Here is a 14,140-nt window from a genome sequence, read left to right as displayed (position 1 = left end):
CTTGGCGGGACCTCTTTAACGACGACCCTCCTCCCTCAGTCAGCCGGGTGGTCGATGGCCCTGGTTGGCCGACGCGAATTGTGAATGCAGACAGTGGCTATTCCGGGAAAGCCATGAGAGCTCGTCTTGCATGGCCCAATTCTCCCCGCTCGGGCGCCAGACTCTCATCCAGTGTGGTGTATCTTTCGGGATAGCCGCTCGCCACCGCAGCAGGCCATCCTTCCTGTCGTGTGCTGCTGTGGCGAACAAGGAATCCTCCCTTGTCCCTTTTGGTCGGCAAGGTTCCCAGTGGGTCTCCTAGGCGGTGAGCTGCGGCAGTTTTTTATGGTCCCTGCAGAACCCCGCCACCCCTCGCCAGCCAGGGCCGGGATACCCCGCGCTCGAGCCCCCCAGGGTTCTGAGTCAACGGTTTGGGCCACCTCTTTTTTCCGGGCGAGGCGGCGGCAGACAACAAATCCACAGATCACCGTCTCCAAATTCCAGCAGCACGACGGCACGGCACACGATGGCGGCCGCAGACTCAAACCAGAGATTGGCTCTCATCAAGGAGAACCTCGCCGAGGTTCTGAACGAGGAGATCATCCAGAAGATCCTCGATGAGGGGAAACACCCCAAGATTTACTGGGGTAAGATGCGAGACGCGGGCATGCATGCGCTCCGCGTCCTATGAGCGGTATGTTCTGACATTCGCGCGCACCAGGCACCGCGACGACGGGCCGGCCGCACTGCGGCTACTTCGTCCCCGCCATCAAGATTGCCCAATTCCTGGCCGCCGGCTGCGACGTGACCATCCTCCTCGCCGACATCCACGGCTTCCTCGACAACCTCAAGGCGCCCCTCGAGCTGGTCATGCACCGCGCCGAGTTCTACCGCCACATCATCACCGCGATGCTCCAGGCCGTCGGCGTGTCGACCGAGAAGCTGCGCGTCGTGCTCGGCAGCTCGTACCAGAAGAGCCCCGAGTACGTCATGGACGTCTACAAGATGGCCTCGCTCATCTCGGAGCACGACGCCAAGAAGGCTGGCGCCGAGGTCGTCAAGCAGACCGACAACGCGCCCCTGAGCGGGCTTCTGTACCCGATCCTGCAGGTGCTGGACGAGCAGTACCTGGACTGCGACGCGCAGTTTGGAGGCATGGACCAGCGGAAGCTGTTCACGGCCGCCAAGGAGTGGCTGCCGAAGCTTGGCTACAGGGAGCGCGCGCACTTGCTCAACCCCATGGTCCCCGGTCTGCACGGCGGCAAGATGAGCTCAAGCGACCCCGACAGCAAGATCGACCTGCTCGACCCGCCCGAGACGGTCGCCAAGAAGATCAAGAAGGCGGTTGCCGCCCCGCAGGTGGTCGAGGAGAACGGCCTGCTGGCGTTCATTGAATTCGTGCTTCTCCCGGCCGCACGGCTACGCGGCTCCGGGGAGTTCCGCGTTGACCGTGAGCGGGACGGGCTAGAACCGCTGGTTTACACCGACATTGAAAAGATCCGCGAAGATTACAAGAGCGATGTGGTACGTTATCTTGCCCTCAGCTGTAGGGTACGGTACAAAAGGCTAACATGAGTGGCAGTTGACACCGCAACTGCTTAAACCCGCCGTTGCGCGGGACTTGAACGCGCTGCTGGCGCCCATCCAAGAAGCCTTCCAAGCTAACAAGGAGTGGCAAGAGATCGCCGAGAAGGCCTACCCGCCGCCGCCCAAGAAGGAGAAGAAGGTCAAGAACAAGGGCACCCGCTACCCTGGTGCAAGCAAAGAGCAGGCCGATGGGGCGGACAAGGAGCTCCCTATCCGGCCGAATGGGGAGACTCCCAACTGAACTGCATTGGATGTTATTGATACCCAGAGAGAGGATGGTGAAGTCCAAGGGACAGTAGCCAGCGCGAATGGCCGCTGCTTGGCGGCGCATGCTACGGGGCCGGGCATGTCGACAGCTAACGCAACCCGTTCGGCATCAGGTGTTGACGAATGTCTGGCCTGCGACTGATCTGTTGTCCTTGTATTGGCCCGGGGGAGGTACAGGTGGGAGCCGTGTATATGCCTCAAGATGGGGTCACGAGATCTCTGCTGCCGGGGCGGGTACGGGTGCTTGGTACAAAAGGAGGGTCCGGGAGCTATTCAGGGAACGTCGATCTGCCAGTATACGGATTACACTAGACCATATGCTCGAAATAGAGTTGCGTCTTGAGCATGCGTTCGGTGTGTGCTCGGCCGACGGTCGGATGGGCCCAATACGGCCGATGACATCAGGGGTGGCCGTTTACTCACAGGCCAACCCTGGATCATGGTACTTTCTCGCCAATCATCAGCTATTCTGAACAACTCCCATTCCCAGCTTTCGGCATTCGTAAGTGACGCCCCTCCAGTGGTAGAGAACCTGATTGATCGCTCTCGTTCCATCCTTGCCACAGAACTCGGCCTTCGGGATTTGCGCATGTTCCGGACTCCCAAGATCAGCACTTCTCAACACGCTACTTCCCCTATGTGTACTGTAACTTTCCCCTTCTTTCACAATGGTCGGACCACTCGGCCCGGAGCATCCGGCAGACCCCAGCTAAATTGAAAATGTGGCTCTGTGTAACGCCAATGAGGTATCTGCCTCCTCTGACATACCATATATGCGTGAGCTTACTTTTTCCCGCGGTCTCACCACTCCATGAGCTTGAGCCTCTGTCTCTCCGTGTCAGCGCACTGAATGTGCTCTTCCAGACCCAATCTGCCCCGGATCAGCCGAGACTCACACTTCAATTCTTCAAACCCTGGCTGAGCGTCTCCTTGTGAGCTCTGCCGTTCGTCCCCCGGTATGGCTCGGGAAAGCGGCAGGGGTGCCAATGCCGCCGGATCGGGACCAACTGCCGGTATGATCACCGAGACGGCCCCGGGTGTTAGCAACGGCTTTGGGTTTCCCACTCCGGCAGCCGCCCACGTACCGCATTCGCTTCGACCTTCTCTAGACACACCCGGCTCGGGGACCACGAGTGACGGCGGCCATGACGACTTGTCCCGCAGCTCTCCGGGTGCTTTCGTGGTGAGGAGACGGAAGGCCAACGGTTCCCAAACCTCGAGAGACGCGCTCACGGCGTCGTCCACCTCTCACGACTTTGCTTCGCTGAAAGCAGGACGGCGGGTCGCGAATGGACAGGATGAAGACGGCTCAACCACACCCTCCCTCCCGACTACCCCTCGCTCTGGAGATGAAGAAGACGAAGAACAAGACGACCGAACCCCAGCCCCATCTCACACTTCACCCGGCCAACCACGCGAACACCAGGGGACGACGACGACCCCCTCCGCCCCATCCACCTGCACCACCCCCGACCCGGACCCGGACCCGGACGCTGACCCCAACCGCGCGAAGCCCTCCTCCTCCCCACTCCCCCGGCGGCGAAAGGGCAAGTTCGCGGACCTGGTGTTCACGCACAACTTCTCGGCCTTCGACCGGCAGAACCCGCGCGCGGCCGACTCGCCCTTCCACGGCTTCTTCACGCTCTTCTGGATGGGCGTGTTCCTCTTCGTCGTGCGCATCGCCGCCGACAACTGGCGCCGCCACGGCTCCGTCCTCGGCACCAACGAGATCATGCGCGTCATGTTCCAGCGCGACGTGCTCGTGCTCCTGCTCGCTGACGGCGTTATGTGTGGCCTGACTGGTGTGAGTTGGGTGGTGCAGGCTGGGTTGGTCAGGCGCGGGTGGGTGAGGTGGGAGGGGTGGGGGTGGGTTTTGCAGAATGTGAGTGTTGTCTCTGCTTTTTTTCCCTTCCCTTGTAATTATTGTCTGAGGTGGCAGTGGCGGTTGATCCTTGATGATGCTGACGGACGCGCGCCACCCGTTGTTGTAGGTCTGGCAGACCGCCTTCATCGGCGGCGTGGTTGGCCTGACGCTGCTGCGGGACTGGCCCTGGACGCATACCGTGTTCTTCGTGCTGCATGGGCTCGTTATGCTCATGAAGCAGCACTCGTATGCCTTCTACAACGGGTACCTGTCCACGGTGTACAGGCAGCGGGAGCAGCTGCTCGCGAAACTCAAGCTGCTGGAAAGCATCTCGCCCGTGTCCTCCCCGTCGAAGACAGCGCCGCCGGTGTGTGATATCAGCACGTCACATCTCGCCAAGATCCCATCTGCCAAGGGGTATGAGCAGCGCCGCCGGTCCGTCTCGGATGAGAAGGCGCCGGACATCGACAGGATCGTTGCCGCCATCGACTCGGGCGAGCCGCTGGACCAGGAGCAGGTGCATGTCTTTGAGCGCGTGCTGAAGTGGGAAGTCGACGCGCTCTCGGACGAGCTCAGGGGCAAATCGACGAAACCCGGGCGCGAGTATCCCAACAACCTGACGCTGCGCAACCACTACGAGTACATCGTGCTGCCGACGGTGGTGTACGAGCTCGAGTACCCGCGCTCCGAGTCGATCAACTGGTACTACGCGGCCGAGAAGGCGGCGGCCTGCTTCGGCGTCATCTTCGTCATGATCATGATCTCGCAGGCCTTCATCTACCCCGTCGTCATGGACACGGTCCGCATGAAGGAGGCCGGGGTGCCGCTGGCCGACCGCTTCCGGCAGTTCCCCTGGATGCTGCTCGACCTGATCTTCCCCTTCATGATGGAGTACCTGCTGTCGTGGTACCTCATCTGGGAGACCATCCTCAACTTCCTGGCGGAGCTGACCTACTTTGCCGACCGCAGCTTCTACGACGCCTGGTGGAACTGCGTGTCCTGGGACCAGTTCGCCAGGGACTGGAACCGGCCGGTGCACAACTTCCTGCTACGCCACGTCTACCACAGCTCCATCTCGGCAATGAAGGTCGACAAGCACACCGCCACGCTCATCACCTTCTTCTTGTCGGCCTGCGTGCACGAGCTGGTCATGTGGTGCATCTTTAAGAAGCTGCGGGGATATCTGCTGTTCCTGCAGATGTGCCAACTGCCGGTGCGTCTTGATCGCCCTTCCCCGCTCTCTTCTCGTGTTGTGTTTTTTGCCGGCTGTGATGTTCGCCGTTGAGCTGCTGACTCGCCGTGCCTGCGCCAGCTGGTGAAGCTGAGTAGGACGAAATGGCTTCGTAACCGCGAGAATCTGGGTAACGTACTGTTTTGGCTGGGCATCTTCACCGGTCCGAGTGTCCTCTGCAGCTTGTACCTGATCCTGTGAGACTTGAAGACCAAAGCCAATGAGAATTGTTGTCTCCTCGCTCATTTTCCTCCTTCTCCTATTCTTCTGAGTGCTGCAGCGAAGTGAGGGCCATGCAGGATGCAAAGACATGTGTACTAAGACAGGTGCTCCTCACATGCAGAGTGGGAGGAGCACCGAGGTGGCATGTGCCCCCTGAGTGCTGACACAGTCTTCGCCTCATCTGTTTGCAGGCGGCGGAAGCCAGCGCTTCTTTTCCAGCCCCATAATTGGCATCGTAGCCAATAAGATTGCTCCATTTTGGTGGGCCCAGGCGCCTAGCCTGCTTTTGGAGCCCGCCCTTCCCACTTGCCTGGAGCTTTCCACCTTTCACCTTCCATCAACATCGTTGGAGCCTGCCATCGACCATCCATCGAGTGGTGGCTTTTCTTGGTTGCCGTCGTCGCCAAGCATCACCAACCATTGTTCCAACCGCTTGTGAATGCTCGTCGTGTCTCCCAGACCACAAGCAGTCTGAGGAGTCCCACCTGCAGCATCGCACTCACCCTTGATTTTTTTTCCTCAGGCAGCTGCCACGCCGACGACTCAATCGCGTCACCTGCGAAAATCATCAGCTCGCCACCATGTCTCGCAACGGCACTACGCTCTACGTGACCGGCTTCAGCCACGGCACTCGCGCGCGCGACCTCGCGTACGAATTCGAGCGGTACGTTTCCCACGACGGCGATGGCTCGATCGGCAGCCTCGGGCTCGATCCTCGATTACCTTCCTCTTGCCGTCCTCCCCCTCCTCCGTGCTCCCTCCCTCCTCGTCGTCGCGCGTTCCTCGCCCTCCTTTCCTCCCCCGTATCCTCGCCGCCGTCTCTCCCATTATCCCACGTCCCGTAATCCGCTCGACGCTCCGGCCCTCGCCTCCGCCCTCGCCTTCTTCCTTCGATCGAGCGGCCGGCGGAGAACGATATTCTTTCCTTTCGTCGGGCGGGTTCGCCGGCGAGAAGCGGCTAAAAATATGGTGTTTGACCACGCGCGGCTAGCAAACAAAGCTCCTCCTTGACCAGGCTTCCAGAGTTCGTGTTGGCTGACAGACACCCATCTACGCAGCTATGGCCGGCTGGTTCGCTGCGATATTCCGGCCCCTCGGTCCGCGAGCAGCAGGCTGTAAGTCGAGTCGGACTACTGCGCTTTTTTCAGACAATACCAATGTCTAACCCACCCGTCCAGGTTTGCGTTCGTGGAGTACGAGGATCGCCGAGATGCAGACGACGCGTACCACGAGATGCATAACAAGCGTATTGGCCGCGATGACATCTTGAAGATCGAGGTGAGGCTCGCGACCTTTGTTCCCCTCTCGAAAGCACGATTTGTATTGACCTTCTTCCCAGTGGGCCCGCACGCCTCCGTCCGCTTCGTGGCGATTCGACCGCAGCGATAGAGATCGTGCGCCTCGTCGCTCTCCTCCCCGCCGTCGCTCGCCGAGCCCCCGCCGTCGCGATTACTCGCCCCGCAAGGACGACCGCCGTGACCGGGACCGGGACCGCGACCGTGACTACGACCGCGATCGCCGCGACACCCGTGACCGCTCGCGTAGCCCGGATCGGTAAGCCCTCTTTCGTCATCACTGCCCAGTTTCCGTCGCTCCATGCTAATTACTGGGTACAGCGACAGAGACCGCGACACGAAGATGGATGACCGTGACCGCGATGATCGCGACCGCCGTGAAAACGGCGCTAACGGCGACGACAGGAAGCGTACGTTTTCTTTCTCCAAACCGGCATTGCCAGACTCCATCTCTAACACACACCATGCAGCCATCGACAGTCCCGACCGGCCGGCCCACGACGACCTCGACGTCGCCGAGTGAAACACTCTCTCACCTCTGGGAGCCCTTGTCGACTCCAGTTCTTTCGGGGGGTCTTGGTTGTAAGACTGTCAATGCGTTTGGCGCTCTCTTTTCTCGTCTGGTGGCCTACTGATGCTGGGCGCCTCTGGGCGCCCAACTTGAAAAGCGCGTCATTCCCATCCTAGTTTCGAGTCGGCAGCTTCCGGGATTGCCGATCAGGTCGTTCAACCCGGGCAGGGACTGGTCGGCACCCCGGCAAGTCCTGTGGACAACGGACGTAGAATGTGCCCCCGCGGTCGTTTTTCTTTTTTCTCTCCTTACGTTATCGGCGGAGTCGGCAGGAAGTTAAAATAGATCAACTCTTCCTAGGTAGCAATTGCAAGTTGGTATCAAAGCCCAATAAGTTTCCTTGCCACCATTGCCAGCACCGTAGATCTCGACTGGCTGGCAACACGAGAGCATGACACTGACATCCTCCGGGCTCTTGCCGGACCCGCTTCGACCCTGCAACGCTGGTCGTTCATCCAAAGCCTGGCTATATCCGCTATGAATCAAGTAGCTGCCGTTACTGCGAAATGCTTGGAGTTGCAAACCACGGGCTTAACGGACGAATCCTGGTCTTACAATGGCGACCTCCGAGATATGCGGACAGAAGCCGACCAACAAGGAGAGATTCCTCGACTGTATTTCACGCGTGCTATCGCGTTATGCAACTGTGTATCTGGTTGGGAAGCAGGAACCGTTGTCAAGAGCGACAATGGAGGCTGGTGGGAACCATCCTATGTCCAGCTGTCCTCGCCTTCTGTTCCGGTTAGAACGACGGTGAATCAGCTGCTGTTGCTTTTGAAGTCCCCCTGGTTTCTTGCCAGACCCATGTACTCTTTAAGAATGTTCATGAAGTCACTCCGTTTCATTGAGCGTGCCCACACATACTCCTCCTCCTCGCACACCTACCCTACTCCCGCCCTTCCCATGTCGACTTGACTAGATAACACCGGGAGAAAAATTATCTCGATACTGTGAGTCCGAGGGCTGAATGTGAGTCAAAAGAGCAGTGTTGGTGTCCACATGGTATACCAGCTGTCTGCATGCTCTGAGTTCGCGATCGTCCGGTGTTTGGAGTCCAATATCTCGTACCCACGAAGCCCAACACCATTTCTAGGAGCAGAATAATACTGCGGCACTAGTGCTGGCCATGTTCATCATTGGTGAGGACGGTCTCGTCTTTCCAGTGCAGGACAGCTACCACATTGCATCAGTTCTGGTACTCCCCCCAAAACACTCTCCAGTCAGCTGGCCAAGTTCTACGTTTCTTGGAAGCTGTCGAGCACCGTACTTAGAACTCTAGAGCCGCTGATCGCGGCTGCTGCCCGGCTTTTCATCAGCTGGGCCGAGCACCATAGGCACATAATTCTGGGTTGGTCAGTCATACTTTGGCCGCAAGTACTACGAGCAGGTCTCATCTCAAAGAACCCCCAGCTGCCAGCACTGGCCCGGTGAACTGGCTATCATGGCAAGCAGCAATTTCTTCTTCGATCCTGCCATTGTTCACCTCACTCGGGCGAAAAAACACTGAGGCATGAGACGCGAGAGTGGCGACATGTGATGCGCAAGCCGAGTTGCAAGTTGGTTGTCGGAGGTGTTAGCCTGATGGCTGCCTGTTGACAGCCTGCTGGTCCGGTAGGTGCTTAAAGGCTCAGTCTCTCGCAGTCGAGAGGGTCTGCGTCTCCATCGTCAGTTAGTTGTCCGAACAGCCTTTTGTACTAGCAATTCGACATTCCCCTCAACACACCACCTAGCTGGGCGGGAAACGCTCCCGATGTTGCTCATTTGTTGAACGCCTGCCTCAACAGCTCGTCATAACGCTCCTTATCGGCCAGCTTTGTCTGGACCACGGCATCCTGGTGTCAGAACTAGCCTGGCCCGGGGTAGCGGGCCGGCCCACTGAGATTAGGATCCACCGGCTTGATGCCCAACTGCCGCCTAAGACTGGGCTCCTAATCAGGAGAACTCTCTGACAATATAACATCTTCAACACTACGATTGTTCCTAGTTGTGTATATCACTTGTATCGTAATAGCTTTATCTTCCTAAGCCTATATAGCGGTTCTAATAATTAAGAGTCTCATTGGCTTGAAAACCTAGCCCTATCTCTAAGTATATAGCCCTATGTATAGCGCTTAGTAGCAACTACTATATCTTTGAAAGCTAATATAAAGATCGATATTATCCTAGCTAGCCTAGATGACTAGGTAGCTTAGAACTATAAGTTCGTTAATAAGGCTAAGTATCTTGATCTGCTTAACTATTTTAAGGGCAAGGTGGAGCTTCTCCCAAAGCTTATATTAGCTAATACCTAAAATCTTGCCTATAAGTATATCCGGTATAAGCTCTAAGAATATATCGTTGAACTATAGGCTTCTATACTGGCTATAGCTATAGGAGCTCTAGCTAATCTAGGAGTATCTACTATAGGCGAGTAGTGGCCTAGCATTGCCTTTGTAGCCTAGGATGATGATATAGACTCCTAGACCCTCTCTAAGAACGAGGGTCTATAAGAGTAGCCTAGTGTCGAGGCATTGAATAGCTACTAGAGGAAGCTCTATAACGAGAGGAAGAAGTAGTTCAACAATAATATTGCTATCGTTATTATATAGGTTGAGAAGGATTTAGATTATAAATATAAGGACTATAAATACTAGACTAATTACTTTACCTAGATATTAACCTTTATAACTACTATAGTAGTAGCTAACTACTAGTCTACCTACTTTATAGAGTATATCGACCTTCGAATATAGTATAACAATCTTAAGAAGACCGCTTAGCTAACTATTAAAACGATAACTAAGCTTCGAATATATATTTATATCTACCTTAATATATTTAAATACCCTAGGAATATATATATTAAAGAGGCTAATTTCGAGAAGTAGCTTATTAAATAGGAGAGCCTAATAGATAAGGCCTCCCTCTAGAAGATAAATAAGGCGAAAGATCCTAGCCTATAGTTCAATAAATTGATAGCTATACTAAAGAAGCTATTCCTAAGCTTTATTTCCCTTTATATTATAAGTAAGATAAAGATCTTTAAGAAGTTAACTTTTTAAAATATAGCTATAGAGGTCTATAAAGGTATATACCTATTCCTTAAGAAGGCGCTTAGCTATATAGGAAAAGGATCCTTCTTAATATATAGCCCTAGAGAGAAAGAAAATAAGGACTCTAAGCAACTAGAAGATTAGAAGGATTGCCTAAGGCGCTAAACTAGTTATAAAGAGGGAGCTAAAATTGGTCGATTCTACTTTAAATATAAACTAAGTATACCTATAGCTTCTAGTACCTCTATAAGGTCCTCGAGTATATTAAGGAAGTGCTATACCTATAATTATTTCTATTTGACTAAACGGTACTACTACTTAAACCTTAAGAGTATATTGCCTAAATAGGAACCTAGAAAATACGTTAAAGCTTATATAGAGGCTAATTTAAGGGCTAATTTAACTTTGTAAGTAGAGGCTAATAGGCTCTAGATAAAGAGGTCTAGAAGTAGCTTTATTAACAATATAAAGAGCGATATAGGCGAAGATCCGTTATTATATTAATTAGTTGACCGCTCTAAGAGAGCTATAGCTATACTTCTAACGAAGGAGCCTAAGGTCTTCGAAGTAGATATAGCCGATACTAACGCCCCTAAAGAGGGTACTGCTCTTAAAGAGAGTACTACCTAGGAAGAGGGTAACGCCCCCAAAGTAGGTACCGCCTCCAAAGTGGGTATTGCCCCTAATATAGGTAATGCCCCCGACGTAGACACTAACAATATAGCGATATTTAGCTACTAGTATATTGTAAAAATATAGCGGTAGAGAGCTATAGGCAAATGTATAGCGAGCTTTACTACGATCTTAGCTATATTCTAGATAAACTAGAGATATCCCCTAATTAATTTAGTGATTTTGGATTTAGGGTCAATTATTTATATTACTAACTATCTAAATAGGTTTAAAAGGCCTTCTAAGTTAGCTACACCTAATGACTATATCTAGGTAGGTGAGTACCCTATTCAGATTAAAAAATATAGTAAAATAGATATTAAACTATATAATAACGAAGGTGTTATAGTTCTTATACTATATAACGTAGCTTACTATCTAACCTTCGTATATAATATTATATTGTTAAAATAGTTTAATCAACGAGGGATCTAGTAGGACAATAGGCTAGAGAGTATACTAAACTACCTACTTAGGCGCTAAGATTATATACTCCTTAGATATACTATAAAGAAGCTCTAACAATATATCCTTGAATATATACCTAAAGACTATACGTCTATAGCCTTTACCGCCTAAACGAAAAGGCTCGATCGCTAGGCTCGCTATATAGAGAACGTAGTAGATACTATAACTTAATATTTACGCCTTAGCTATATAGGCCTAAGGGCCTTTAAACATTTCGTCAATTGCTTATAAGGAGGGTACATTAAAGGCGTATTAACGTTCGAGTATAATAGCTATAGCCTTAGCAAGTTAAAATATAGGCCTAATTGCATTCCTAAGCTATTGAACTATAGCCTAGGCGATAAGATCGTCTTAGATCTATACCCTTTCTAAGAAGACTAATAGCGCTTTAAACATCTATTATTAGCAATAGATCGCTATTTAGGTATAATATAGGACTATTATCTATATAACTATAAGGCTCTAGATATCTTAGTAGCTATTAAACACCTCGCTATATTGTTTAAAATGCAATATTAGCTATATATCAAGGTCCTAGAGTATAACAACGAATTTATATAGGTGAGCGCTATTACTATCTAGATAAAGAGACAAGGTATTTAAATAGAGCCTTTAGCGCCTAATACGCCTATATAGAACGGAGGCGCTAAATGCTTAGAGGATATAATTAAAGAGAAGGCTAGAACGATAGCTATTAGCGTATAGTTACTAAGGCAACTATAGCTAAAGGTCACTAAAGTCGTAATATATCTCTATAATAGGATACTATCTTTAACAATAGAATAGATAATATCGTTAGATCGCTTTTATACCTTTTTCACTAAGAGAGATAGCTTAAAAGCCTTAGAGTATAAGCTATACTAAGGGCATTTAAAGGTCTATAGTTATAAAGCATTTATTATAATAGATATTGCTAAGAAGAAAGAAAGGCGCTTCGAACGGTTCTAACTAAGAGCTTAGATTAGCTATTTTATAGGATACGATTCTTCGAACATCTACTATATTTAGAACTTAGCTATTGACCAAGTAGTATATATATACAATATAATCTTTGACGAGAAGTAGATATACCTAGGCGATTTAAAGCTTATAATATAAGATATTTCTTAGATAGACTTTAAAGAATTAAAGCGTTAGCTTAATGTTAGAGGCGCTAATAATGCTAATTAGCTAAATAATAGTGATTTTACGTCTATAGCTAAGGAAGAGAATATAATAGAGGTGTTTAATATATCTTTAACAACTTTCGAAGAACTAAAAGAGAGCCTAGCTACTATCGAAGAAGTGTTGGATACTATTATAGTAAAAGGCAATGCTATAGGCATCTTCCTAGAGTTCTAATATCCAACTTCTTTACCTACTTTGCTAAGCGCCTTGATCGCAACTACCTTCCTAGGTTTACGTTCGCCTAGAGCCTCTAAAGGAGTATTCTAACTATAGGAGGCCGCCTTTAATATAGGAATGTTAGGCCTTAGAGCTACCGAACGTAGATATTTACTAAGGGTCCTCCATATAGAGGAAGAGAGAGAGGAACTTACTTAAAAGAGTAAAAAAAAGGCTAAGAAGATAGTTGATGCTATTAAGAAGGAAGATAGCGATACTAAGAGGATCTCTTAAAAAGAAGTCGACCGTCTATAGTAAGAAGGTAAGCTTAGATCTATCTACTAGTCGATACTTCCGCCTATACTTCGATAGTACTTTAAACTCGAAGATTACTTACTAGGTTAGCTATTCCTAGAGGTAGAACGTGATTATCTTCAAAGCTATAAAGTAATAGGCTCTTAGGAAGAGATTCGCCGCTATAACAAGGAGGTCTAGGGTAAATAAATCCTAGATTGTATATAGGTATATATCTATAAGTTCAATAAGAGTAGGCACCTCGTTAAATATAAGGCGAGGCTTATAGTATATAGCGATTAGTAAAAGAAGAGGTTTACTAAGGAGAACTATATAGCTATATTTGCTATACGATCCTTTAGAACAATGCTAGCTACTATAGTGAAGTTCGACTTAGAACTAAAGTAATTTAATACAATTAACGTCTTTATCAATGTAAAGATCAATAAGGATATCTATATAGAGATACTATATAGTTATAATAAGCTAGGAACTATCCTAAAGCTAAAGAAGGTACTCTATAGCCTATAGAAGTCTCCCCTCCTCTAGTAACAAGAGCTAATAGCCACTCTAAGGAACCTAGGGTTCTAGGCTATACTATAAAAGCCCTATATTATAACGAACAAAGGTATTATTATCTTCTTTTATATAGATAATATCGTCTTCGCCTACTATAGGAAGGATTAATATCGAGCTAACAAAGTAATTAGCTAGCTATAAGAAAAGTATAAACTTATAGGAGGAGATAACCTCTTATAGTTCTTAGGTATAGAGATTTATTATAACTATAAGAGGCGTTTAATTTAGCTTAGCTAGATAATATATATTGAGAAGATTGTAAAGTTGGCCTAGGAAGAAGGAGAGCTAAAGACTCTAATAGCTAAGGGCGAATTGCTCCTATACGACGATATTGCTAACTATAGCTCTTGTTAGGAGCGGGGGCTCCTAGAAGGAAGGGGGTATACGTTGAAGTGACGGAGTACGAGCAAGGCACAAGTAGAGTATGCGCTATAGGGTAGCTATAGGTAGGGGGGGTACGGGTGGTTGCATTGAACGCTGGCCTCTTTTACTGCCTATAGGTTCTATCCTCCTTATCTCTCCTATCCTAGCCCTCGATCTTCCTCTGTATCGGCCAGCCTCTATTCCTGAGCTCGTAGATCCTTTCCTAGGCTATCCTATAGCGCTTATATAGCTCCCTAAGTACGCCTAATCCGCTCTGTTGCTAACCTAATGTCTTAGTTCCCTATACTTGCTTAGCCTAATGCCCTGCACTTCGCTTAGCTCTATGCCTCTCTGATCGCTCCTCTAGGTGGCTTGTATAATCTAGGCTACTGA

The 14,140-nt window shown here is 50.2% G+C and overlaps 3 protein-coding genes across 3 annotated transcripts; all 3 read left to right on the top strand.

The window, feature by feature from the left end:
• Nucleotides 1-456: 456 nt before the first annotated feature.
• THITE_63335 (uncharacterized protein) lies at nt 457-2,181 on the top strand. The gene is made up of 3 exons (XM_003650873.1): nt 457-626; nt 701-1,503; nt 1,562-2,181. The coding sequence occupies exons 1-3, from the start codon at nt 506-508 to the stop codon at nt 1,805-1,807; spliced, it is 1,170 nt and encodes a 389-aa protein (XP_003650921.1). The 5' UTR covers nt 457-505; the 3' UTR covers nt 1,808-2,181.
• A 1,379-nt stretch (nt 2,182-3,560) lies between these two features.
• Nucleotides 3,561-5,296, top strand: THITE_2110877 (uncharacterized protein). Its single transcript, XM_003650872.1, has 2 exons — nt 3,561-3,715; nt 3,825-5,296. The coding sequence occupies exons 1-2, from the start codon at nt 3,575-3,577 to the stop codon at nt 4,980-4,982; spliced, it is 1,299 nt and encodes a 432-aa protein (XP_003650920.1). The 5' UTR covers nt 3,561-3,574; the 3' UTR covers nt 4,983-5,296.
• Nucleotides 5,297-5,469: 173 nt separating this feature from the next.
• THITE_2110873 (uncharacterized protein) lies at nt 5,470-7,130 on the top strand. The gene is made up of 6 exons (XM_003650871.1): nt 5,470-5,814; nt 6,209-6,265; nt 6,329-6,428; nt 6,490-6,704; nt 6,767-6,855; nt 6,916-7,130. The coding sequence occupies exons 1-6, from the start codon at nt 5,732-5,734 to the stop codon at nt 6,966-6,968; spliced, it is 597 nt and encodes a 198-aa protein (XP_003650919.1). The 5' UTR covers nt 5,470-5,731; the 3' UTR covers nt 6,969-7,130.
• The last annotated feature ends 7,010 nt before the right edge of the window (nt 7,131-14,140 follow it).

This window comes from Thermothielavioides terrestris, chromosome 1, assembly GCF_000226115.1.
Source record: "Thermothielavioides terrestris NRRL 8126 chromosome 1, complete sequence".
NCBI lineage: Eukaryota > Fungi > Ascomycota > Sordariomycetes > Sordariales > Chaetomiaceae > Thermothielavioides > Thermothielavioides terrestris.
The sequence above is the reverse complement of the archived record's forward strand: the minus strand, read 5'-3'. Positions and strand labels throughout refer to the sequence as shown.